The sequence below is a fragment of the Kogia breviceps genome, chromosome 18 (assembly GCF_026419965.1).
Source record: "Kogia breviceps isolate mKogBre1 chromosome 18, mKogBre1 haplotype 1, whole genome shotgun sequence".
In the NCBI taxonomy this organism is placed as follows: domain Eukaryota; kingdom Metazoa; phylum Chordata; class Mammalia; order Artiodactyla; family Physeteridae; genus Kogia; species Kogia breviceps.
This window is the reverse complement of record NC_081327.1, coordinates 44,881,826-44,907,746: the sequence shown is the minus strand read 5'-3', so window position 1 is coordinate 44,907,746 and position 25,921 is coordinate 44,881,826. Positions and strand designations below refer to the sequence as shown.

Here is a 25,921-nt window from a genome sequence, read left to right as displayed (position 1 = left end):
CTTCCTAATGAGGAGATTCCAATCACGTGAGGGTCTATGGAAGGGGTACATGGTGGGGAACCGTGGGGGGCTTGACAGCTGACAGCAGTCCCTGGCTGACAGCTAGCAAGAAAATGGGGTCTCAATAATTCAACTGCGAGAAAACCAACTTTGCCAAACCTGAGGGGGCCTAGAAGTGGTTCTTTCCGTAGTCAAGACTCCAGAAGGGAATGCAGCTCAGTCAGCATCTCGATCTCAGCCTTCTGAGATCCTAAAGGCAGGTTCCAGCTAAGTCATGTCTGGACTTCTGACCCATGGAAACTGAGGTAATACATTTGTATTGTATTAAGCCACTAAGTTTGTAGTAATTGTTTATATGGCAATAGGAAACTAACACAGGGTTCCAAAGATGAAAAAAATTAGCTTTCCTAAGGCTTCTACCAAAAGTTCAGCAACAGCTGCCTCTGTTTTTTCTATGAACTGGGGCTAGAACGCCTGAGTCATTCCAGTAGCCCATGAACAACACATACAGGAGGTTGGTAGGTGTATGTGCACGTGACTGTGCAAAGATGGAAAAATTGTGATCTTTTGCAATTCAGAATTCCATGCCCACTGGTGGTAAGTGTTAAACCCTCCTCCTTAGATATGAGGGTACGCATATCTAAGGCTAACATTTGCTTTTTGTTTGACAATAGGTCATTAGCACACTTCTTAGGCAGTGATCCGGTCCCAAGGTAAAACAGTCAGAGCTTTTATAAACTACCCTATCATGTACTTAGTATTTGCCATAAAAGACAAAAGGGTTTGCACATGTCGTTTCAACAGTAAACGAGAGCGAATACACTCAGGCAGACCTCCTATCCTGCAGTGCTAATGACTATGAAGCTTGAAGAAAACAGCACTGTGCACTTTGCTCTAAAACGACTCGCTTGCCAGCTGAAATCTGCAGGAATTTCCTTCCATGGAATGAGAGGACACAAATAACAACAGGAACCAAGGTGCAGAGTGAGCGATTTCTCTGGATTTGTACTATTATCTCAGCAGATGCTCAATTCTTTGTGGAACAAGAACAATGAACAGTCACTGAGGTCTTTCTCTTTTTTGTCCTCTAAATGGTATCTGTAGTCATATGGTTCTCTGCCCTGAAGTGAGTCACTTTGCTGCTTAAAATAATTAACTGAATGTTAGGAGATGAAGTACAAAAGAAATGATGCCGAAGCTTTATAAGAGAAGCAGAGAGGGTCATGATTAAAAGAGGGGGCTTTAAAGTCACATGGAGACCTGTCAGTCAACTGTGGATTCTGCCCATTTGTAGCCAGGTGGCTTTGTATTAATTTTTAAAATCTAGGTTTCAGTTTTCTCATCTGTTAAATGTATTACTTGAAGATGAAATAAAATGGGTGCTGGGCACCTAGTACTTTGTCTACCACAAAGTAAATACTCAATAATTGGTGGTTATTATTAACGCTATCATTCAAAACTTCACGTCCAGTTCTCCTTCCTGCTTGCACCCTCCCCAATCTAGTTGACAGGAATCTCTTTCACGGGCCTGATCCTATGCCTCCTTGCTGGACATTCTGGATGGTTCTCCAATGTCTGGACCAGTGGTGCTGAATTTTTTCCCCTTTGAGAAAGCTATGGAACCCCTCCATAGAAAAAGTACACACACACACACACACACACACACACACACACCCCCCATATAGATCCCAAACTCTACATATAATTTCCAGGGTTCATGGACCCCCAAACATGGTGGGTGTTTGTCATCTTTTCTGTTTGAAACAAAGGCAGCCTGCAATCAAGACTGGTACACCAGATAAGAACCTATGGTCTGGAGGATTTGGAACAAATCCTTCGTTAGAGGGCCCCAATGCACTTTTCCAGGCTGACTTCCCAGGCACTGTCCATTTCCAACACACACCCTCGGCTTCAGCCACACCAGATCTTCCCGAGTGTGCTGTACATCATCACTGCTTTTAACTATGCTGTTCTCTGGAAATGCACACTCCATTTCCCTGTCCTTCTCCTCATGCCTCAAGTCTCCACTCAAATGTGCCTACCTATGAACACTTTTAATTTTATGGAAGAATTAGCCACTTCCTCCTCTGTGTTTATATATAATATAGCACACTGTAATACTGTGCTATTTTTGTATCCATTTCTTTTTTTGAAATTGTAAGCTCTTTCAAGAAAGAGATTCATTCTTATGATTTTATGAAGAAAGATCATTTTTATGTCTCTCCCTTCAGCTAGCACAGTTACTCCCAAGCATGAGGAAGATGCTCCCAAATATTTATTCATTGGTCAATAAATGTATGAAAAATGTTCAGCATCACCAGTAAGCCAAAGAAACACAAACTTAACTAATGATACAACACTTTTTTTCATCTGCCAGTTTTCTAAAACAAACAAAATGTTAGCAAGGGTCTCGGAGAGGGTGACATTCCTTAACACTGATGGGGGTAGGGTGGGTAGGATATAAATTGGTACAAACTTTCTGAGAGATAATATCAAACGATGTATCAAGACTCTTAGTTATGTTCATGCCATTTGACCCAGCAATTGCATTTCTAGGTATTTAGTCCAAGGAAACAGTTAAAGATGGGAGCAGCAATTAAGATGTGAGCATTGTTTACAGTGGTGAAAAACTGGAAACCACCTATCAGTCGGGGATTAGTTAGTTAAACAACTGTCGTGAAGCCAAATGATGCAATAAAGTCAGTCACTGAAAATGATCTGAACAGGAATACTCCTTTAATAATTCATATCAAAACCGACTATATTACATTGTTGAAGGAAAATAGCTGGTAATGAAATAGTATTATGTGATGGTGGGGGGTAGGAATACACAGTCAGACACACAAACACAGTAAAGTTTTGGAAGATGTACACCAAAGAGTTTATAGTGGTTATCTGCAGGGTGACATACAGTGATTTTTTTCTCTATCCTTATAGAATACACAGAAGTTAAGGAAATGTTATTTGTGTAACAAGAAGACACACGTATATTTCTTGAATAAATAACTCATTCTAAAAGGATATGATCACTCTTCTCTTTAGAGAGCATTTAATTTTAACTGTTTGCTCTCTTGCTTCAGATTCATTCCCAGTTTCTTTCTTTCTTAGAAGCTTTTTCTTTAAAAATAAATACTACACATCACAGTGTTAAATTCAAATGGATTCAAGGGTAATGAGTCTCTCTCTCTCTCATGCCTGTGCATGATCACTAGTTACCATCCCCAGAGGCAGCCACTGTTTGCTGTTTTCTGCCTGGCTTTTCAGAGAAACTTTATAAGTAAAATTAGACATATATGTATTTATATTATTGCATATATACTTTTCTTGCATAAATGGTAACATACTTATACACTCTGTCCTGAAGCATGATTTAAATTTTAAAATTTTATTTGTATGAAATGTATACACAATTTCCAAAGTTAAATGGTTCTAGAAAAGTTATATTGTGAGAATTTGGTAAAGTTGCAGGATATAAAATTAATACACAGAAATCTCTTGCATTCCTATACATTAACAATGAAAGATCAGAAAGAGAAATTAAGGAAACAATCCCATTTACCATGGCAACAAAAAGAATAAAATACCTAGGAATAAACCTACCTAAGGAGGGAAAAGATCTGTACTCAGAAAACTATAAGATATTGATGAAAGAAATCAAAGACAACACAAACAGATGGAGAGATATACCATGTTCTTGGATTGGAAGAATCAATATAAGCCCCAAGGAGCTAAAGAATTAGAAAGCTAATGAACCTGAAATTTCTAAAGTAAGTTATTTGCTAATAAACCTTTTTTTCTTTGATGTGGAAGAACACATATGGATTCATCAATAAAAATGTTTTATATTTTATAAGATGGCTTCACTGTCAAAAATTATAGAAACAAGTGCAGAGTAAAGAAACAGGCAGCATTAGAGTTCCCATTTGACAGAGCACTGTACCATGTGGGTCAATTAAATTTGAAACCTTGGGGCCTCTCTGAGTGTGCCTTATTTCTTTTTCTTTCTTACCTAAGAAAAATATAAAAGATCTTAAGATACAGTGTCATAAATATTTAAGCCTTTCCATAAGCCATCTCACCTAGATCTTCTTGTCTGTCAACATTAATAATCAAAGCTACCATCTATTGAATGCTGAATGCTTATTTTTTACCAGGTACTTTCTACACAGATTATCATGTTTAATCTTCTAGATGCCATTATTAGTTCCATTTAAAGAGAAGGAACCAAAGGCTCTGAAAGATTAAATAACGTGCCCAGAATTCGTGCACACACAGTTAAGGCTTGATTCCCGATCTGTTTGAATACAGTACCTATACTGTCGATAGTACAGAATAATACTTCAGCACTGACGCACTTAACCACTCTTTGTTGAGTGACTACCGTATGGAAGACAACTGGGCGTGACACATGACCACGCCCACCCTCAAATACCGTTGTCCTGCCCTCCCGGACACACCCCAGTTTAATGTCCTAACATCTCAGAGGAGGATGTTTTTCTTCCAAAGCATGAAACAACGCTGCATACAACCTCATCGCAACTGACATTTAAAAAAATACCCCAAGTGTCATCCTGTGGAGAGCTCTACTATGTTATATATGCCTCTCCAGTCTCTTTCCTTTTACTTGAGACAGGGAAGATGAAATGGGACTAAGGAAGAATATGATCTGCTCCCTGATCAACAGCATATAATATGGACGTATGTGTGTTGGGTATTTCATACCATTAATAAACTTTTACACTGTGCATCTCTTCTTGTCTTTTCTCATTATAGAAAAGTGTTTATTTCATTTTGTACTAGCTTATTATTGAAGATGACTGCCTATTGTCAGTGCACAAACAGGCAGAATAAATTCTTTAGTTGATAATGACAATGATAGGCATCCCCTAAAAGTGACATGAGTTGGTGTCTTAGTCAATGTGGGCTGCTATAACAGAATACTATACTGGGTGGTTTATTAACAACAGAAATTCATTTCTCACAGTTCTGGTGGACGGTAGTCTGAGATCAGAGTGTCAACATGATCACATTCTGGCATGAGCGAGCAGAGCTCTTATGGGTTGCAGACAACCATTTTTCTCATTGTATCCTCACGTGATGGGAGAGGGTGAGAAAGCTCTCTGGGGTCTCTTTTATGAGGGCACTAATCTCATTCATGAGGACTCTACCTTCATGACTTAATTACCTCCCAAAGGTCGCATCTCCTAATACCATCACTTGGGGGGGGTTAGGATTTCAATATATGAATTTGGGGGGAAGGGCACAAACATTTAGTCCATTGCAGTTGGGTTGATGATGATGATGGTAATGGGGAAGAAGTTATAGATTTTTATGGAAGAGGGAAATTAGAACTTGAAAAAACAGCACATTTGATCCATATGAAGGAAGTTTTGCCTTAACCTCCCTCTGTGGTGACAAGTATTAACTGTACGCCTGAATAATAAGTAATTAACAAAAACAATGTGCTAAAGCTAATTAAGAGCTAGAATAGGCAGAATGAAGATAAAAAGGCTTACAAAGCATGCAGGAAACCAAGACATTTTTCTTTTATTTTCTGGCTAGCTCTTTAATGACAAGGAAATCAAATCTTTCATTTTGGCTCTAGCTTATACTGGAACTAATCATATTCAATCAGTAGCACTGTCACTCTAAATTCAGGGAAGGTGCTGACCCGTCATGTTACCTAACATTCAATCAATAGCTTTCCTTCTCTCAGGGCTGTTTATAATCAATATGACCTATTGGAATCTGTCTTTTGAGTTTCACATTTAGCCATGCCAAAGTAAAAGAGGTCTCAAGTGAGGGTGGGGGTGAGAGGCTTACAGCTCTGTGTCAAGTACAAACCTTTGCTTCTGGAAGTCTCTTGATATCACTGCCACTGGTATCGTCTTGTCACTGAATGAGTCACTTGGTATGGCTTAGGAAAAGCACAGTCCATTCTGGAACGGCTATGACTTTTATGTGGTGAAAGAAAAGATGCCCACCGTGATATTCTCTTCTTATTTCCTTATTACTGTGAATTTATTTTATAGATTTTTCACAATTAAGGCTAAGACATAAGAACTCTGTTCTCTCATGCCAGCTGAAGATACATTTCATCATCCTTTTGTCAGTGCTCACCGATAATATATAAAGCACTATAAAAAGTAGTTAAGAGGACTGACAATAGATCAATGAGTTTAAGCTTCAAAACATGTCTTTTACTCTAACACACAGAAAAAAAGGGATAATGTTTTGAAAAATGAAAAGCCAGGCATAGTTGTTTCCATATCTTGGCAACTGTAAATAATGCTGCTGTGAACACTGGGGTGTGTGTATTTTTTTGAATTAGTGTTTATGTTTTTTTCAGAGTTATACCCAGGAGTGGAATTGCTGGGTCATATGGTATTTCTATTTTTAGTTTTTAAAAATACTTCCATACTGTTTTCCACAGTGGCTGCACCAGTTTACAGTCTCACCAACAGTGTACAAGGGTTCCCTTTTCTCCACATCCTTGCCAGCATTTGTTATTTAGGACTTTCTGATGATAGAAATTCTGACAGGTGTGAGGTGATAATTCACTGTGGTTTTGATTTGCATTTTCCTGATGATTAGCGATGTTGAGCATCTTTTCATGTGCCTGTTGGCCATCTGCATTTCCTCTTTGGAAAAACGTCTATTCAGTTCTTCTGCCCATTTTTTAATTGTACTTTTTTTTTGATGTTGAGTTGTATGAGCTGTTTATATATGTTGGATATTAATCTCTTATCAATCCTACCATTTGCAAATATTTTCTCCCATTCAGTAGGTTGTCTTTTTGATTTGATGCTGGTTTCCAGGCATAGCTGTACTCAAAAACAAGGTAAACATCATATGGGCCAGAAGCGGAAAAGAAACAATAACCTTCTAGTAAAGGAAGCTCAAGGGAGAAAAACGGAAACCAAAACAATCTTCCAGGAAGTAAAGGATAAGAGTCAAGGTCCCAAGCTAAGAGAGCTTCCTTGTATTTGAAAGAAGGCTAAACAAAGCTGTGATGTTCCTGAGGCTACAGTCTACACACAGGCTTGTGCCAGTGGTGGTGGACATTGTGATCGTGAAATAGAGACTGTCATGTAGACAGGCTCCAGGCCAAGCCACTGCCCAGTGTGATGACTGAATCTACATCCCCATGGAAAAAAGGCTCAACACTTGATTCTGGACTAGTGAATTGCTCAGGGTGAAGACAAATGGAAAAAATGCTAGACAGGGAGATAAGAGCACTGAGAATAAGAGAAAAAATACCTCACACCTGATTAATTTATCATTTAAAATTCCAAATAGAACCTCAAACAATTGGTTAATGAATTCATTCTTGAGCATCGATAGAGCTCTAAATGAAACTGATTAGAAAATGTGCCAAGACCCTTGTAGAGGTGCAGGATAGGATAATATATATAAAACAAGGATTATGAAACAAAAACATAGAGATATAAATCGAGAATTATAGATATGAATAGCCAATTATAAATCTTGGAATTGAAAAGTACAGTCATTGAAATTAAATTTAAAAAGTAAGGATTCCCAGGTAGTGCAGTGGTTAAGAATCCAGCTGCCAATGCAGCAGACATGGATTCAAGACCTGGTCTGGGAAGATCCCACATGCCGCGGCACAACTAAGTCCGTGCACCACAACTACTGAGCCTGTGCTCTAGAGCCCATGAACCACAACTACTGAGCCCACATGCTGCAGCTACGGAAGCCCACACGTCCTAGAGCCCATGCTCTGCAACAAGAGAAGCCACCACGATGAGAAGCCCGCACACCGCAATGAAGAGTAGCTCCCGCTCACCACAACTAAAGAAAGCCCGCATGCAGCAACGAAGACCCAACGCAGCCTAAATAAATAAATAAATAAATAAATGTATTTTAAAAACCTATATTAAAAAAAGTAAGTAGATAAGATAAACTTGATTTGCCAAAAGCAAAAACAGAATTTGGAAACTGGAACATACCACTGAGGAGGCACCACAGAGAGATGAAGAGATGGATGAAGAGATGAAAGATATGGATGGAAATAAAAATAAGCTTGTAGAACTGCACAGAAACATTTGCGTGTGTGTGTGTGCACGTACGCATATTTGTGTATTTTTTTCCTCAGAGTAGAAAATAGAAGGACTGGTAGAGAAGAAACATTTGAAGAGGTGATGGCAAAAATCTTTCCAGTATTTATGGGTCGAATCTTCAGATACAATAAAGAGAAATTTAAGAAAATAAAAAATGAAAGCACAGTCTTAAAAGCAACTAGTGAGAAAGACAAATTACCAATAAAGGAATAATAATCAGACTAACAGCAGAATTTTATCAGCAACAATTGATGCCAGAGATCAACGTACAAAGGAAAAAACCTTGTCAAATAGATTCTTATACTCAGCTAAATTAGCATGCAAGACTGAAGGTGAAATCAAGATATAGTCAAATATACATAAACTATGAAACCTCTAGCATAGAACTTAAAGGGATATAATTCAGCAAGAAGAAATACAAACCAAGAAGGAAGCAGAGAGATACTAGAAATAAAAGAAGAATAAAGAGAAATTCACGAACTATTTTGATAACTCGTGAGTAGTTAATTACTGAATGACAAAATTCAGCAACTTTGTGGAAAGAAGAGAAGATCCAAAATCCTACACAATAGTTACAAATGACAGGTGTGAAGAAAGGTTAAGAGATAATAAATGTGTGATAGGATCCTTGTCTTACTCTTGAGGAGGACCAAGATACTGATTTCTTTGATTATTGTTAGAAAAAGATAACATTTATTTGTTAGGGTTAATAACAAATAAAATAAATAAATAAAATCTGTAGCCTCCAAACAAGTATGGGAAAAATGTACGTAAGATAGCAGTGATTGGAGGGGGGCTTGGAGAAAATTTATCAATCCAGTACAAAGCAGAAAAGGAGAAAACTAAAGAAGAAAACAGTATAGTATATAGGAAAGACATGGTAGAAGTAAGTCCATATATTTCAATAATCACAATAAATTTTAAAAGGTTAGTCTTGGTATGGTTGGTTGAATAATAGCCCTCCAAAGATGTCCATATCCTAATCCCTGATATCTGTGAATATGTTCTTTTACATGTCAAAAGGGACCTTCAGATATGATTAAGGATCTTGAGATGAAGAGATCATCCTGGATTATTGGTGTGGTCCCAATGTAACCACAAATTTCCTTATAAGAAGGAGGCAAGAGGGTCACAGTCAGAGAAGAAGTAAGAATGGAAACAGAGGTCAGAGAGCAAACATGTTATGCTGCTGCTGGCTTTGAAGGTGCAGGAAGGAGCCATGAGCCAAGGAACACAGGTGGCCTCCAAAGCTGGCAAAGGCAAGAAAGTAGATTCTCCTCCAGAGTCTCAAAAAGGCACACAGCCTTATAGACACATTTTAGACTACCGACCTTCAGAACTGTAAGATAACAAATTTGTTACAGCAGCAATAGAAAACTAATGTACTCATCAATTAAAAGACAGAGTCTATCAATAGCTTTTAAAAAATTCAGTCATGTGGTGTTTTAAGAGAGTCTAAACAAATCAGCACACAAAACAAACCAATACATACCAAAAAATCCTGAAAATTAGGGAATGAAAAAGATATACCATGCAAATGATAACTAAAAGAAAGCTGATGTAGCATTACCTCTATCAGGCAAAATAGAATTTAAGTCAAAAAGCATAAATAGGGGCTAAAATGGACAACTTATTATGAAAAAAGGAATAATATATTGAGATATATGTCATGAATTTATATGCACCTACCAACATAGCTTTTAACTATATGGAGTGAAAGTTGACATAATTACAAGGAGAAATGGAAAAGTGGGAGATTTTGATAAATTATATCAGAAACTGTTATATCATACAAATAATTAAGGCAGTAAAATATTTGAACAATACAATGCATAAGCTTGATTTAATACAAACATGTGTCGGGAATTCAATGCAGAGACCCTTGTCACGTGAAGGAGACAGGCATATAAATAAGGAAATATAAAAAGGGGGGGTCCCTGCTTACACAAGAAAATAACCCAATGGCTTAGGATCAGAAGGAGATGTGAAATCCGGATGATTCCCTTGATGCCACATCACTGTGTATTTCTATGGCAAATGACCAAAAAAGTGTTTAAAAAGAACTGCTTGAATGAGACATCAGAAGTACTGCTTCCTGGATCCTGGAAACTCTATAAAGATCTAACTGCAAGGGCCTCTCTTGCAGATCACAGAGGCAAAGGCCGCTGAATCTCAAGTGCCAGCTGAATCCCAAGGTGTCACTGACACCTGTTTGCAAGTTCTCGAGTTATCGGTACACCTGAGGTTGAATTAGAGCCAAGAGTAAATGAAAAAGAATTCCAAATGCTTCCAAACAAGTGCTGAGCAATGCACTTGCTCCACCTAGCAAGGGGCACCCATGCAAAGAAGGCATCTATCTTCCAGCCCAGGGCTGAGGTCCCAGGGGCCAGGGACCGTATCCTCTCCCTCATTTCTGCCATCATCCGGAGAGAGGGACTCTATCTTCCCAAAGGAGCGCTGTGTGCACAAGCACAGCCCCCACACTCTCGCCAAAAGGGTCTTTCTATGCTCTGCTCTCACATTCTGATATTTTTTACCCCATGCAAACCAGAGGTGACTTACTCTCTTGTTTGGAGTCCTTCAGCTTAATACAAGTAAGCTGGCCCATTCAAAACCTCAAGGGGAGGCTGATATTTCAAACATTCCAAAGCAAAGCATGACAGACGGCTGGGAGTGGGTGCTGCATCTGGGGAGGGTGGACTTTTTGACTGGCAGTCAAAAGAGGGGAGAGAATGACCCCTCCTTTTAGGGCACCCAGCAGAAAAGAGAAGAACTTCCAGACCTGGATTTGTAGTGATAACGTAAGAAATGAAGACTGTGCCCTTGGCCCTACTTATTTCTGAGTGAGCAAGAAATTAAATGCAATAATTATCTGACCACGACTTACGGGGGTACTAAGCACTGGGGTTAGGGAACCAACAGCTATCAACTGAAACTCTTTCCTAATATTTAGTGATTTCTGTAAGGATGAATTTGTAGATTCAGTATGGTACATCAAGTTGAAATTTAATAAATGGTATTTCAACTTCTTTCCACTGTAGTTAATTTCTAAGTTAGTGTAATTCAATTTCGATGATATTAACACACATAGTATTTACTAGGAAATCCATCAAAAATCCCAGCCGAAATATGAAAGGAGTTTAATTTTCACCTATGAGAAATACAGTTGAAACTACTTTTATTCTATAAAGGTAATCAACTCAACAAAAGCCAGTTTTCCAAGAGGAGACTGAGGGAAGAACATCACACTTGTGTCGCCTTGGAACTGGAGCCTGCTGTTTTAAGTTGATATTAAACAATCAAAAGATGGAATCATGAAAACCTTTATAGAAAAGAAAAAGTCCTATTTTAACAACCAGATGGGTCATTCAATATATATACTATATTAGTAAAAAAACAACAGATCCTTGATGTGCTTTTGTTTCTTAAAATGTACCAAAAGTTGCCACAAATTGTGAAATCTGGAGATATCTGAAAATGAAAGGGGAGGAAGTGAGGAAGGGAATCCGTGCTGTATTTGTATGTAGGCATTCTTGTGGTTTCTGCCCATCTCCTTCCTCTGTAATCCACGGGGACCCTCTCATGCCCCCTCTCATCATCTCAGACAGGTTGGCTGACTCCTCCTACCCAGTGTGAACTCTGCACATACAAAACTGGACCGGAAGCCACATTTCCTAGGCAATACTCCATGCTTTCACCAAACACACCAACTGCGACTCATTGGATAAAGACTAGAGAAGGTGTCATTTTCTCTAGGATTTTTCTTTAAACATTATTCATTATACAAGATCAACAAGGCACTAGATCAAGAGTGGGCTTGTGTCTGAATCGCATGTTCAAAAGAGCAGTGACTGTACAGGAAATCACTATCTCTACAAGGAGTAATGACAAATGATAATATAATAATAATGATAATGATAAATGGCTCCTAGTTGGGACCAGTGACTCTGAGAAGCCATCTCAGGTCTGTAGAAAACTATGATCCTATTCCCTCTGATATTTTATAAAATTAACAATAATTGATTTTTCAGAAATATCTGACAAATGCTGAAACCAAATGTTAGCACTCATTCAAATGTGAAAGGCTAAAGTCTTTTAAATTTTATATTTAAATTTAGAAAACTTCTTCTAAAATCAAGAATAGTTTCAATTACTGGATTACAAATTCCTAAATTCTGCAAAAAACTGGTATATCTGTTTAAAAAATTAGCTTATAGAAGACTAGCGGATCTAAGTGTCATTATAAAATACACAGAAATAAGATAAGACTCATTTCTGGAAGCAATTTATATCTATTTTTCTATCTATCTTTGTTTTGCTGTGTTCTTTAATTTCTACTTTTGGCAACTACCATCTTGTTGTATTTCCTACATCCTTATAAAGTACATTAAAATATTGCCAGAAGGAAGAGAGAATAAAAATAGAATAAGCACACTAACAAATCTGTAGCCAAATGGCTTCAAATTAAATACAAGGAAGCATTTTCAGTTATAGAGACATTTTAAAAACGACATGTATATTGTGTTTCTAAATCAACAAAAAGATTATAATAAAGAGGAAGTGGGGATGAGAAGAACATAGTTTAATGCAGTTGAACCATTTAAATCTCTGCTTCTGGTGAACATTTTCAAAGCATGTTGCTAAAATAAGGCCACTGCCTATAAGATATAGGCAGAGCTGTGTTTTCAGTGACAGTTCCACAATCTACTCACCATGCATGCCTTGAATAATGCGGGGATTAAGGACTGGTTAGACAGGTTGAGAATCCTGACGGAGTCCTTCAGGACGTAGATATTGCCAAAATCAACCTGAGTGGGATGTACGTAGATAACTGGGCCTTCTCCAATGCTCCTTAAGTGACATACCTGCGTTCCATGTAAGAGAAAGAACACAGGAATGGCTGAAAATGGCTGGCCTTTAAAATCAAATAAAAACAGAAGCTTTTAAGCGTCCCTTTATAAAAAGCAGGGACATAAAAGGGTGCTTATTAGAACTGACATCCCTTCTCCCTGGTACTCTGCGGTCAAAGGTCACAGGGATGGCCATGCTGATCAGACCTGGAATTCCTCCCTTAAAAGAATGATCCACTTCCCTGGGTCAGTCCAGAGCCATGCACCCGAGGGGAAACCAGAATAATGGTCCTCGATATGCCACCCAGCACTACAGCCTCAAGAACACTTAGAGGTTAAGGACCAGCACTTCAGAGTTGGATGTGGCTGGACTGAGTCTCAGTTCTGCTGTTGTTATTAGCAACACGATAGGGCCATCCACTGCGCAAAGTTGTGCAGGCTGGGGACTGAAACCCACCTTGCTCTCCTCCCCTTGCCCTGTGCCCTCGGCCAGGCACTGTGTCTGCCCAAGGAAGGGGGCTTTCTCTTTCATAAAGTGCTTCCTGCTCAGCAAGCTACCCTCTCATGTGCTGCATCTGTGCAGGGCAGGCACACTGTAGGCTAGAAGGGTACCTGGACTGTGGCACCTTTCAGTTGCCCTGCCTTAGGGATGCTGCTTTCTAAGTCAGGTGGCTTACCTATGGCATCTTATATGGAAGACATGAAAGCAAAATCTGGGTTTATTATACTCTCTGAGCAATCAGAATCACTTCAAACAAATGTATGTTGACATCACCCAGCTTCCAAGTAAGCCTGATGTCTAGGAATTCACAGCCTGTTGGGCAACTTCCTTCAAGATTCAAGATTCATCCTTCGATTCAGCTCAAGCAGCAGAGAGATTTCCATGTCTCTCTCTTCCCAGGCTTGGAGAAAGACTAAGACTTTCAGTAGGCTAATTTGGGATATAAGTCCAATTATAGAATATGTTATAGCATATAGCTGTATATATATCCAATTATCTACAGGAAAAGATCTGGTGAGCAGTGAGTAAAACCAATCTCAGAGCCCACACGTAGCAAGCTTGGGATACCCAGCTTTGTACTAGCAACAACTGAGGAGGGTGTTAAACATACAGATGTGCTGGTCCTCTTCCCTCAGAGATTCTGATTTAATAGGTCTGGAGAGGGGTCAAGTGTGTCTGTATGTGTGAGAAAAATCAATTGCTACAAAGCACCACTTTTAGATGTAACCACAAACAGATTCCCGAAGTAACAGCCCTGGTATTTTACCACTGCATTGTGGAAATGAAAAACTCTACAACTGCCAACAACTAGAGGATATGCAAATATGTTGAGTGCCTTATACACGAAGGCTGGAATGTCCCGCAAGAAGTATGGCAATTATAACTACAATTCTGAAAACTGGCTCTCACCATAGGGGGGTCCTGGCTCCCGAAGGTCGAGATGTAAACTGTGGACCTGTACTCCCCAAGGACTTGGGGCTCCAGGGCCAGAGGTATGTGAATGGTGCTCCTGGGGGGGATGACCCCACAGGGGGTGGGACTAGACAGCAACACAGCTGGTGCATCCTGATATACCTGGTGGGACAGAGAAGCCAGAAGGATAAGCAAGCCCCAGGCTCGTGTGAAATCAACAGCACGTTAGATCATCTTGAAACAAGCGTTGTCCTGAGTCTGTGGAGGGCTTTTCAAATTGAATCATCATTAAAGCAAGTGAATGGGGATGAGCACCCCAATTCAGCCAGAAGGAACTTCGGCTAAGTGAGGTGTGCATAAGGCCCCAAATGCAAAGTGTGCAACCCAGCAAAGTGCAGAAATCATCCACAATGTGAGTGAGTTCAGGGCAACAGCTTCCCATGGCCAAATTTCTTAAATTGGCCTTCTGCACCTTCATGCTTCACTCCCCATCCACTTCACCCCTTTGCGCTTCATTGGTAGAGGCCACTGGCATTTCCCGAACACATGACACTGTTTCCACCTCCAACCCTTTGCACTTGTGGTTACTCTTCCTGGAATGCCCACACCCTCTGACTTGCCTGCACACTCATCCTTTTACTCCCAGGGATGCCCGGTGCCCCAGAATCTGGGCGCTTGCTCTGTCCTCAGGGAGCATCCCGCAGTCCCTTTCCTCAGCACGCACTATCAACGCGTCCATCTTCTCCAAGGACTGTAAACTTCTTCTCTCCTCAATATGTGCCCAGTTTCTGGCCCAAAACACATGCTCAGTACATGTTTGTTTTTTTTTTGGTTTGTTTTTTAATGTTTATTTATTTGGCTGTGCCAGGTCTTAGTTGTGGCATGCAGGATCTTTTTAGTTGTGGTATGCAGGATCTAGTTCCCGACCAGGGATCTAACCCAGGCCCCCCTGCATTGGGAGCACAGAGTCTTAACCACTGGACCACCAGGGAAGCCCCAGTACATGTTTTTTAAATGGGGAAACAGGTGAATGAATGAAGGAGTGTTGTCCACTGTTTACGAACATACGTTCCTAAGAACCCTGTTCTGCAGCATATCACTAAGCATTTATGCCACAACAACAACAAATAAAACTTTAAAAATCCCATGGTCAAATAAGTTTGAGTAACTGGGAAACACATCTCAGAGCGTCGGCTCCTGGAGGGAAGGACAGAGCGTGCCGGTTTCACTAGTCTGGGACACCCCGTGGTCTTTCTGCACCTGGTCTGGTCCAGCTTGGCCTAATCTAACTCAGCCTCGCTCAGCAGCAGTGCTCCGCCCAGCCTTCCTGGATCCCGAGGCCAAAGGAAAATCAGTAATACTGATTCCACCTTTATCTAACATTTTGATATCTTACTTATCATGGATTTTTTGTATTAGTTTTGATTTCTTCAAGTGTAGCATGAAAACATTATCTTCTTGATGACTGAGTGTTTTGGTTGTCCCCGAAATTCTGTGCTTGAGGCAAGTGCCTCCCCCTTTTCCCAGCCCAGCTGTGCGCAAACAGCTTCCCTATCGCCCTGGGTGACTCAGGCTCTGCTCTGAGTTCTTGAGGTGACTGTGCACTGTGCAGGGCGAGCCTGTTCGGCTGTTGGAACACTTGAAAGTTAGAAAAGTTGTCTCCTGTCACGCCCATTCTTGGCTTCTGGTTTTGTCTGAGAGACGCCCACAGAATGACTTGAATTCCCTTTTTTACACAGTAGACCTTTGACTAGTGGGAACTATTTCATCCCAGCTAATTCTCTGTTCCAGATTAGACTTTGTGCTTGCTCCTCATATGACTTGGATTTCCAGATGACAGAGACTGACATTCTCGTTAATCCAAACATAATTCTTTTTTTTTTTTTTTTAAGTTTCCATTAAAAAATACCCTGTCAAGATCTGAAGACAACATTCAGCACTGCTTTGATGTGTGGCTCTCTCCTTCCTTTAGCTGTGGAACACTGTGTTTCTCCAATGCAGCCTAAACCTGCCTTGGTTCTGTGGCCTCAACACCGGTCTTTTGGAAGGCCAATGGCACTATCCATTGCACCATGGAATCACCTCACTGGTCTTTTAACTTATTTTGAACTGACAGCCAAATGAAACCCCCATTTGATTTTCTGCATGTATTTTTATTAGAGTACCACTTACAGAAATGAGTTTTAAACCCAAAGTCATCCTTGGTAAACTGCACCTCATCAGTCACCTTTCATTACTCTAGTCTATACAGATCTTTTGGAATCTTTTTTCCATCTGTGTTTAACGGCTTAGTCTCCCACCTAGCTAGGTGTAATGGCATGTGGGCAGATCCATTTCATAAAACATTAAGAATCAGTTCCTCCTTTCTCCTTCCTATATTATCTCTAGCCTTCCAGTCAAACAAGTTCATTTATAAATATTGCATTACCATATCTTAGTGATTCTGTTCAAGTCACAGCCATAGACATAAACGAAAACTTCTAGCTCTGCCTCATTTCCCATGCATGGTTAATGCACAGGCAATAATTTGCAGGTGTAACTTTTGCATGTTGCCCTAACTGACCCTTTCTCCTCTTTATAGAAGGCAATTTCCCTGGGAAATTAACAACTGTTTCCACCTGCAGCTGCTCACTCATACAGGTGGCAATCCAGCTGTAGCTTTATAACCCCGTCTCCAGGTTATCCCATGGTTAAAAATTAGAATTACACACGGTCATGTGCTCAGGAATATGGCTCTTTCAAAGGTCTTCTCTTGCTCACTGAAGGAATCCAACTGAAGAAAAATCAACACTGAAAAAGGATAGAGTAACTCACCTGAGGCAGGACCCGATAGCATCCTGGGAGGTCGTCAGGATTGACAAGCTGGATCGTTTTCTCATATGGATACTTCAGGAAGCAGCGTCCGAAGTTCACCTCTGTATTAACCACGCAGAGAGTAGGTACAATACACCTGCTCGAAGGAAGGAGTCCATTAAAGAATTCAAAAGGATGGAGGGAGAGCTTGTTTACATCTGGAGGACACAGAGTCCCAAGTGAAACACATTTGTCACTGTCACACAGTAGTTTTCCTCTAATAACTACATTAATCATTTTCCAATCTTCTCTCCTGTCATCCCTCTCCCTAAGCCCCCAATCACCACTTTTTAATCAAAAACGGGCTAGAAGCAGGACTCCTTAAACACTGTCTCCTGTGGGTAATGACTAACATTTCCATTGTTTTTCATATTTGGCCTTCCTTTGGCAAAGCAACCCCACAGCGCAAATTCCTCAGGGTTGTGGATCTGTTTCCATGACAAACAGGGCCGATGCCACCAGCATGAGGTCCTGACTAGCTGTGACACTCTGGACCAGTCAGAGTCCCCTGAGGACTAGCAACAGCTCACACCATCTAAATAATGGTAATAATTCTAATTCCTATGCAGAACAGCTGCCTTGGATCAGTAGGCTCAGGCAGCTGCTGGACCCAAAACTGGCAGTGTGGCAGCGCTGCTCAGTGCGGAGGGGGTGTGATGGGGGAGAGGCAGGGAGGAATGCAAGGCCTGTGTGTGCAGCTGGCCTATTATTAGGTGACTTGGGTTTTATTTTGTGTCTGTTAAGTCTCGAAGTCTGCCCTGCCCTACGGCACTATCACAATATAGTGCAATGGTGAGGAGTGCTAGCGTTTGAATCAGTCAGAGCCAGGTTCAAGTACTGACCTTACCGAGTACAGCTTTGAGCAAGCTGCTCTCCCTCCCAGAGTCCCATTCTGCTCATGGGTAAAATGAAGGTAATATCAGAGATTGATATTAGCATCGGGAAACACGGCAGGCGGTGTGAATGAAGGGGATGGCACGGAGCCGCATGATGGCTCGGTTGGAGATGATGAGCCTGTGGTAGTGGATGTCGCCAGCCACACTGCTGGCTCTCTTGGGGGAATTACTTTAGGGAGCACGTTCTAAAAGCAGCTCTTCTGTTGAGAGTCTCTGAGCAGTTCTCACAGACTGCACCAAAAGCAGTGACATGAAAGAGAGTCTTGTTGACCTCAAAGTTTGGGTTTAGCACAAGATGAGTGTTCATTTTTAGCTAGAATGGAAGTTGTCAGTTGACCCAATGATTTCGGTAAAGCTTATCCTTTACTACTTGAAACACTGTGGCTGAGAGGACTCATAGTATTTGACTGGGTCACAGAGAATACATGGTAGGAAACCCATAGCCTCCTAGAACCCCCCTCCCCTTTTTAAAAAAAAATTCAGGATTTTCTACTGAGAGCTGCAGGGAAAAGGGGCTGGAAAGTATCAGAATAAACCCACATAGAAAATACATGCAAGACTAGACAAAAAGTCAAACTTTGGGATAGAGAGGACCAGATGAAAGAGTTTTCACTGTTTTCAAACAAACAATTAGGTCTCTGGAGGGAATACTAAGCAGAATTTGACCTTATTTTAGGACCGCCCTTTGACTTCACTCAAACCCAAGACACAGGAAATGGTGCCAGTTATGATGGCCCCACCAACCAGCTCGGCTGTACATTCTTTAAGGTGCATCTTCCTAAGATTCATGGAAGTCCTAAATTCTAGGGATTGGAATATTGTCAGAGTTTTAATAAGTACCTCTCTCTATTTCCTTCAGATGGTATTTTCATACACATTCTCAAGTTCCAGATCTGGATATTTGTTCGCTTTGGCAAGAGCGTGGCCAATGATTTTATTTAGGATCACTGTCATCATCCGTAAGTGACATACCACCCTCGGAAAGACTGTAACTTAGTTGAGGAGACACAGTCAACAAATGGCAGAGCCAGGATCTTAACCTGACTCCAGAGCCCACTGCTGCGTCTATTAAAACGGAGAGACAAGTTGGTGATGGTTCTGAGGAGTTTATGATGTTAGCGAGGGCCTCATTTCGGGGGCCGCCTGCAGCCTCCCTTAAAGTCATAATGACAGCATCCAGGAGCAGGATCTTCCACTGCAGGGCTGCGAGCCTCACCCTTTCAGCTGCGGGACTCTGGGGTACTATCTTTAAGCTTTATTTTTAAAAATAAAAAACAGCAACTGTTCGCCTCTTCCTGCTAAAACCCTGTCAGTTATACACACGGCAAGTCAGACGCATTAAAGGGCACTATCATTCTGCAAAACACACGCATCCCTCCTCTTATCTCCGCCAAAGGTGCGTTTGCTGTTCTTAAGCTTCGTCACTCAAATATCAGATTTAGCTTCCTCTCCCAGGAAAGCAGAACAAACGCAGGGGGAACTGGTTGTAGGCGTGCTGCCTTCTGGAGAAAGAGCCCATTACTGGCGGCTCAGGGAAGACTGGGGAAGAGAAAGCAGGTGAGTGCAATACCTCGCTGTAATTAAGAGCGCCAGCACTTCTTCCCCGATGCCCTCCACGTCTACCACCAGGGCCAGCTCATATTTCTGCACAGTGTTGGAGCATAAGGTCACCTGGAAAGAACAAGGTGAAAAACTGCTCTTGTCAAAGGCCAGCTCCCCCTCTGCACAGGGGAGAAAGGGGCCAAGGGAGGAGCACATTGACGAGTGCAGTTTCTGAGTACTTCATTAGGGGATGTAGGGCATTTTACATTTTCCGTTAAACAAGCTATGTTTCGGGGTTACTGCATGCTGAGTTTTTTCAAAGGCCAGGTTAGAAACCACCAAATGGCTTTTGGTACAATAGGTTTGCTGATTTCCAAGGGGGTTGCATCAAAGGAGTCATACACCTACATGAGGGGAAACGGGGCCCTGAAGGATATGCAACATCAAACAAACTTTCATTACTGCAATTTAAATTGATCTCTATGACTCTGGGATATATAAATTATGAAAATTCAATACACTAATAAAACACTACAGGTAGATTTCTCTTATGGCAAAATAAATGTCAGTTATAGAAATGGCATAAGAAATCAATTAGATAGCCTTTTTTTTTTTTTTAAACCAAAATCTTGTTGTTCCTCCCCACCTCCCATATTCATTATTAGAGAAGAAAATAAGAAGCTCCAAAGAAAGGTTAATCCAAGGACAGTATCTGGCCAGTATATTTTACCCTATGTTTTTATTTACTGTTGTGAAACTTGACATTTAGGCTTTTGAAGCCTTGTTGCAATTTTTAACTGTCTTAAAATGATTTGTACTGGAAGAGATACTTGCAAGTGTAGAAAACAGCTTCTGGTGTAGGTTACAGCTTTTCTATCTATAAATTATGCATCAGGCACTAATTAAATTTTTTTTGGTTGGAAAGGGAACTGTTGGATGCAAATTTAAGTCCACACAGATGTGGTTAAAGTGCACATCAGGAGGGAAAACTGAGGCTTGGAGAAAGCTTTTCAAAATACAAAGGAAAAATAAAGCAAAGAGGGGGTCATCGATTTGGAAGGAAAACTTGTCAGATTTGGAGACAAGCAGCTGCCCCAGTGCACAGACTCCTGGAGTGACTTTAACCCTTGTTTATGTCGCTGAGCTATGGTTAGAACAAGTGGTTCTGGCAGAAGGCTCCTAGATAGATCCTCTGTCTTCTAAAATCTTCCTGTACTAATCTGGGAGAAGCCCCCCAAAAGGGGGTGGGAATGGTAGGTAATATGTAGGCTAAGCATTACTAAGTAAAAAATAAATTAATTCATTCAATGGTAGGTAATATGTAGGCTAAGCATTACTAAGTAAAAAATAAATTAACTCATTGCAGCTGCACTTCTTCCTGGGCAAGTCACAGTTAGCAACCGCTCTGATCTGAATGATTGTGTCCCCGCCTCCGGCCCCAAATTCACAGGCTGAAATCTTAACTCACAACGTGATGGTATTAGGAGGTGAGGCCTTTGGGAGGTGATGAGGTCACGAGGGTGAAGCCCTCGTGAGCAGGATGAGCACCTTTATAAAACAGGCCCCAGAGATCTCCCTTGCCCCTTCATCATGTGATACAAGGAGACGTCGGCAGTCTGCCACCTGAAAGGGGGCCTTCACCAGAACCCTACCATGCTGGCATCCTGACCTCGGACTTCCAGCTTCCAGATTGTAAAGAATAAATTTCTGCTGTTTACAAGCTACCCAGTCTCTGGCATTTTGTAGTAGCAGCCCAAACAGAGAGAAACACTGGGAAATTACAACGATGTGTGAGATCAAACCTCACTGGATTCGTGGAGGAGCCCTTAGAAGAGCTGAAAACTCCCAGAATAGATTTAGGATGAGTAGATTCATGGTGAGATATTATGAAGCATTAAAAGCAAATCTGGGGGATAAAACCACAGCTGAATTAAATATTCAAAGGTAATGACTAAAGAGAAAACTATAACCTTAGCTATGAAGTCTTATTTTTTTCCTTTTCCAGAAAAGATCAAATCATTTAAATTTAGCAGCCTTCAGTATTGCTAGACCTAATTGTTTGGAGAAGCAAAAGTAAGTGAGGGAAGACAGCTAAAATCTTTCTCAGTTAGCTGTGAAATAATTCTGCTGGTGGCACCGTGAGGCCATAAGCAAAGCATCACACTGAACCTTAATATAAAGCACTGTTAGGAAAATCACATCCACATTCGCCATGAAGCCCAGATTCAGATTAAAAATATGAATAAACTGGATATCATCTGTGGCATAAATCTGGATACTTAGTGGTATAAATGACATGAGTCTAATGCAGGACCTAAATATCAACGAGTTATTAAGTATTTTTATGTCAGTATTGATAGACATACTATCTGTTTAGAGCAGTCGTTTCAGCAGAAATTGCTAGAATCCACTGTTATGGTAAAGGCAATGCATTTAGATAGATGGAAACCCACTGGAGCAGTGTCAGCGCTTTTGCCCAATATGTATGATCTGGTTACTTTTGCTACAGTAGTTTATTTCCTTATAGAAATAGACCCACTTTTCTATGTGAATTAGAGGCACTCCCTCCCATTGACACTGGGCATATAAAGCAACCTCTAGATGTGGTACCAATAACTATTTCACAGTTCAGCTGCTTGGCCACATGTGCTGGAAGGCTGTGCACTTTACCTGGATAGCAGCAAATCCTTGGGAGCGAATGGTGCCACAGTTGGGGGTGATGGTGAATTCCTTTGGTCTCATTACAGGTATTTCATCCTTGTTCCAATATGATTTTTTGTTTTCTGAATACTGCTCACAACTTGAAATGCTTTTATGACCAACACCATCCCCAGGCACACGCAGTTTGAAGGTCATGGGGACCAAGGAGGTATTATTGAGGGAACATATCAAGGTATGAGGAAACCCTGGAAAACAAAATGTAAGGTGAGAAATAAAAGCCCCACAAGAGCTTCCCTTTAACTTCAACCCCCGCTTACACTGCCAAACTTCTTAAATGAATTGTCTATGCACTTCAACACTACTTGCTTAATTCCAACTCTCCCCAGTATTGTTTTCAGTTGCACAATCAATAAATGCATTTCACTCATTCATTCATTCAGTGAATACTTCGTATGCATTTACTATGTAACAACAATAGACATGAAACAAACCCCTCCATCGTCATCCAGACCCCTCTCTAGAGGCAGTCTCTATAATCAGTTTGCTGAGTAATATTCTAGAAGCACATTGTGCAATTAATTTTCACAAAGAAATACATATTTTTTTCCCCAAAGAACAGTTGTATTTGCTCTTTTTATTTGCCAGTGTGTGAAAGGAGAAGCCTCTGCAGATTTGCTCGCTGTGTGACCCAGAGCCTGCTAAGACATTATATAATTCATCCTAGACTTGTCTGAGGCTCATGTTCTGAGGGTTGATGACACAAAATAGAATAATAGCCTCTCCTGAGAGAGACTTAATGATCTACTTTCGAGCCAGCCAGAGACTAATACATCGGCTTTCACCTCCCTTAGACAAAGCTGCTTTTTAATGTTATTTCTAGCCCTCCCCTACATTCAGTTCAGGGAGACTCATGTTCCTTTCCTAGAGATGTGGATCCTACTTGCCTGGTAAACAGTAAACTGAACTCTGATTTTAGATTCCCTAGGTGGCTTATGTATCTGCTAGAACAAGAATGATCTACACCAGTAAGAGAACAAATGTTCAGAACAAGAATGATCTACACCCATAAGAGAACAAATATGCATATTTCTACTGGATGTAAACACTTCTCTTTCTATGTTGAACACTACTGTGATAAAATACAATCGGTCTCCTGGAGTAATTACTGCAGTACTGCTGGGGAATATTTTGAACCCATCTACTTCACCCCATGTCTGAGCTTTTGTCTACACATTAGGACTGTTGGAAGAAACACATTCATGTCTCCTTTTGTGATTCTGCACCTGCCAATCTACTTGGAAGAGATCTTTTATGGAAGAAGAACTGTCTGATTAAGGGCACTTGAAAGATTATTCTTGGAAATTCCAGAGGTATTTCTAGAAAGTCAGTTTCACAATCATGTAATCGCTACATTTGACTTTTCTGAACTTTCCCAACAATGACTCTTGTTTTACCTGACCATTTATGGGATAAATACTGTTCAAACATAGGGTGTATTATGGAAGTGGATCCTATAAAGATTCAGACAGGTCTTTCCAAACCATTGCCCAGAATACTTCCCTGAAGCTAGAAGTTTTTCTGAGAATAAAGCTAACTACAACCTCCTAACTAGAACAATTCCTTGTACAACTACTTGTAATATCCCATATTGCTTATCCAGGAGCCTGAAGAAAAGGGATATTATTTTATTAAAGCCTGAAGGCTCATTAACACAAATGTTATTCCTAGGTTTCTGGTTGCACCAAATCTGAATTACTACCCTATCTTCTGTAGTCCAACTGAATGCAAGTAATTTACAGTGTAGACCTCTATACTCCCTTCTTTAGCACCTAGTACTTAAAAAAAAAAAAAACCATGTATGTGCCTTTTCTTGGAATAATTAACAACATGCTTGGCCAGAATGCCTCAAAGATACAAAGACACACCTTCATACCTCTCCTGGTACTTAAATAATGATTTAAAAGATAGTCTCATTGATTCTCATTCAATATGTGTATTGTCACCTGACCTGGAAAGCCCCTAAGAAGAAACTAAACTTAAGGAAACTAGGGGCAAAAGATCACAAGGCTGCAAAGGAAAAATTCCATTTCTGACAAAAGGTGGTACATTATTTGGAACATTATCTCTCTACTAAGAATGGACCCTAGCTAAGATGAGTGTTAAACTGATTCAGCAATACTCAAGACCAAAAATTAAATTACAATTGATAAGACTTTTGGGGATTCACGGGCTATTTTAGACAATGGATTCCTAATTTTTCTAGTAAAATAAAAATCTCCACAAAGCAAAGGGAAATGTGTTAGCAGAGCATTGTGCAAAACAGATGGCACTTTTGTAGCTATCTACAGAAATAATTCACAATATGGGAGATCAATAAGCACAATTTGCACAATCCATTCTGAACACAAAAAATTCAGACTTAGAAAACAAACATTACCTAAAATTGGGATCCTCTGTTCGTGTCAGTGGTCTCTGGCACACCAACTATGACGTGCCCCGAAGTATGAGCTGGTCTTTGACAAAAATCTTATACCACAGGTCCCATCATAAAAGAGATGAGATAATTTCTGAATAAGAGTTGATCGGAAAATTTCTCCTCTGTAACTGAGGATGTGGCTGGCTCCTGCCTTACATTCTGCTATCATATTCCAGGAAAACTGTGCAGTGAGTTGTGGGTCTAAATCATACTCCAAAGAACCTTTCAAATACAGATGGGCTGTGCTGAAATTATACAGTTAAAATATGTTGTTGCAATTGTCTGTAAATTCTTGAGATGGATTTGAGCCTTCCTATATAGAAAGGCCATTGCCATAAATGTGACTAAGACATTGTACTCTATAACTTTCCCACGTAGGGAATACCAGCCTTACATAGAAGAGTTATAAAAAATCTTACAGTGTGTTAACCATGTGATAAAAAAATTCACAACTATAATCCTTGGGGAATGTAGAACAGAAAAATAGTATTTTTGACCTTAAACTGGCCAAGTTCTCTGAGGCTCTTGGAGTTCTTTGGTGAAGAGTTTTACCTTTGGTTCTAATGTCTATCAGACCAGGTTAGATCCCTCTAGAACTCAGACTATTCACCCTAGGAAATAACAACTAGAAGACCCATGGGATTACAAGTCTTTTATCAATCTGAATCAAGCTTGCTTAATACAGACATAACTCAACATTGTCAAGAACCAGCTCATCTGTAAGTTCAAGAAATCTTCCCAAAAAACTCACCCTCAGAAACTCTCCCTCTTTCAACCTCAAAAATCAAAAAAATATATCAATAGTCTTCTTTAGAGCCGTCTAACAACTGACCCTGCAGTTAATTAAGAGGTGAGCCTTTGGGTAAAAAGATGCCCAAAGAAACTGAATTACTGGCTGAAGACGTAGAAAATGACTCTTACTGGAGATCTTAAATGGAAGTTTGCTAAAAAAAAAAAAAAAACTTCCAGAAATTGATGACCTTCAGCAACAGATTGCTATTCCAAGCTCCTCAGAACAAGCAGATTCTACATGAAATAGAAAGACTCTGCTCAAGAGTGATGGAAAAAGATTTTGCTACATACCGGGCATTACTGATTCTCATACTTTCCCTTGTATACTTTCCTTCTTTATCATTCTGCCATATTAT

The 25,921-nt window shown here is 40.3% G+C and overlaps 1 protein-coding gene across 1 annotated transcript in view; it reads right to left on the bottom strand.

Moving 5' to 3' along the window:
- HYDIN (HYDIN axonemal central pair apparatus protein) overlaps positions 1-25,921 on the bottom strand; it is a 431,864-nt gene that overhangs the window by 203,486 nt on the left and 202,457 nt on the right. The window contains exons 15-19 of the mRNA XM_059043993.2: positions 22,307-22,542; positions 19,665-19,765; positions 17,160-17,295; positions 14,343-14,507; positions 12,794-12,946 (exon numbers count right to left, since the gene is read on the bottom strand). Of these exons, the coding sequence (XP_058899976.1) occupies positions 12,794-12,946; positions 14,343-14,507; positions 17,160-17,295; positions 19,665-19,765; positions 22,307-22,542 (791 nt within the window). The remainder of the gene's footprint in view (positions 1-12,793; positions 12,947-14,342; positions 14,508-17,159; positions 17,296-19,664; positions 19,766-22,306; positions 22,543-25,921) is intronic.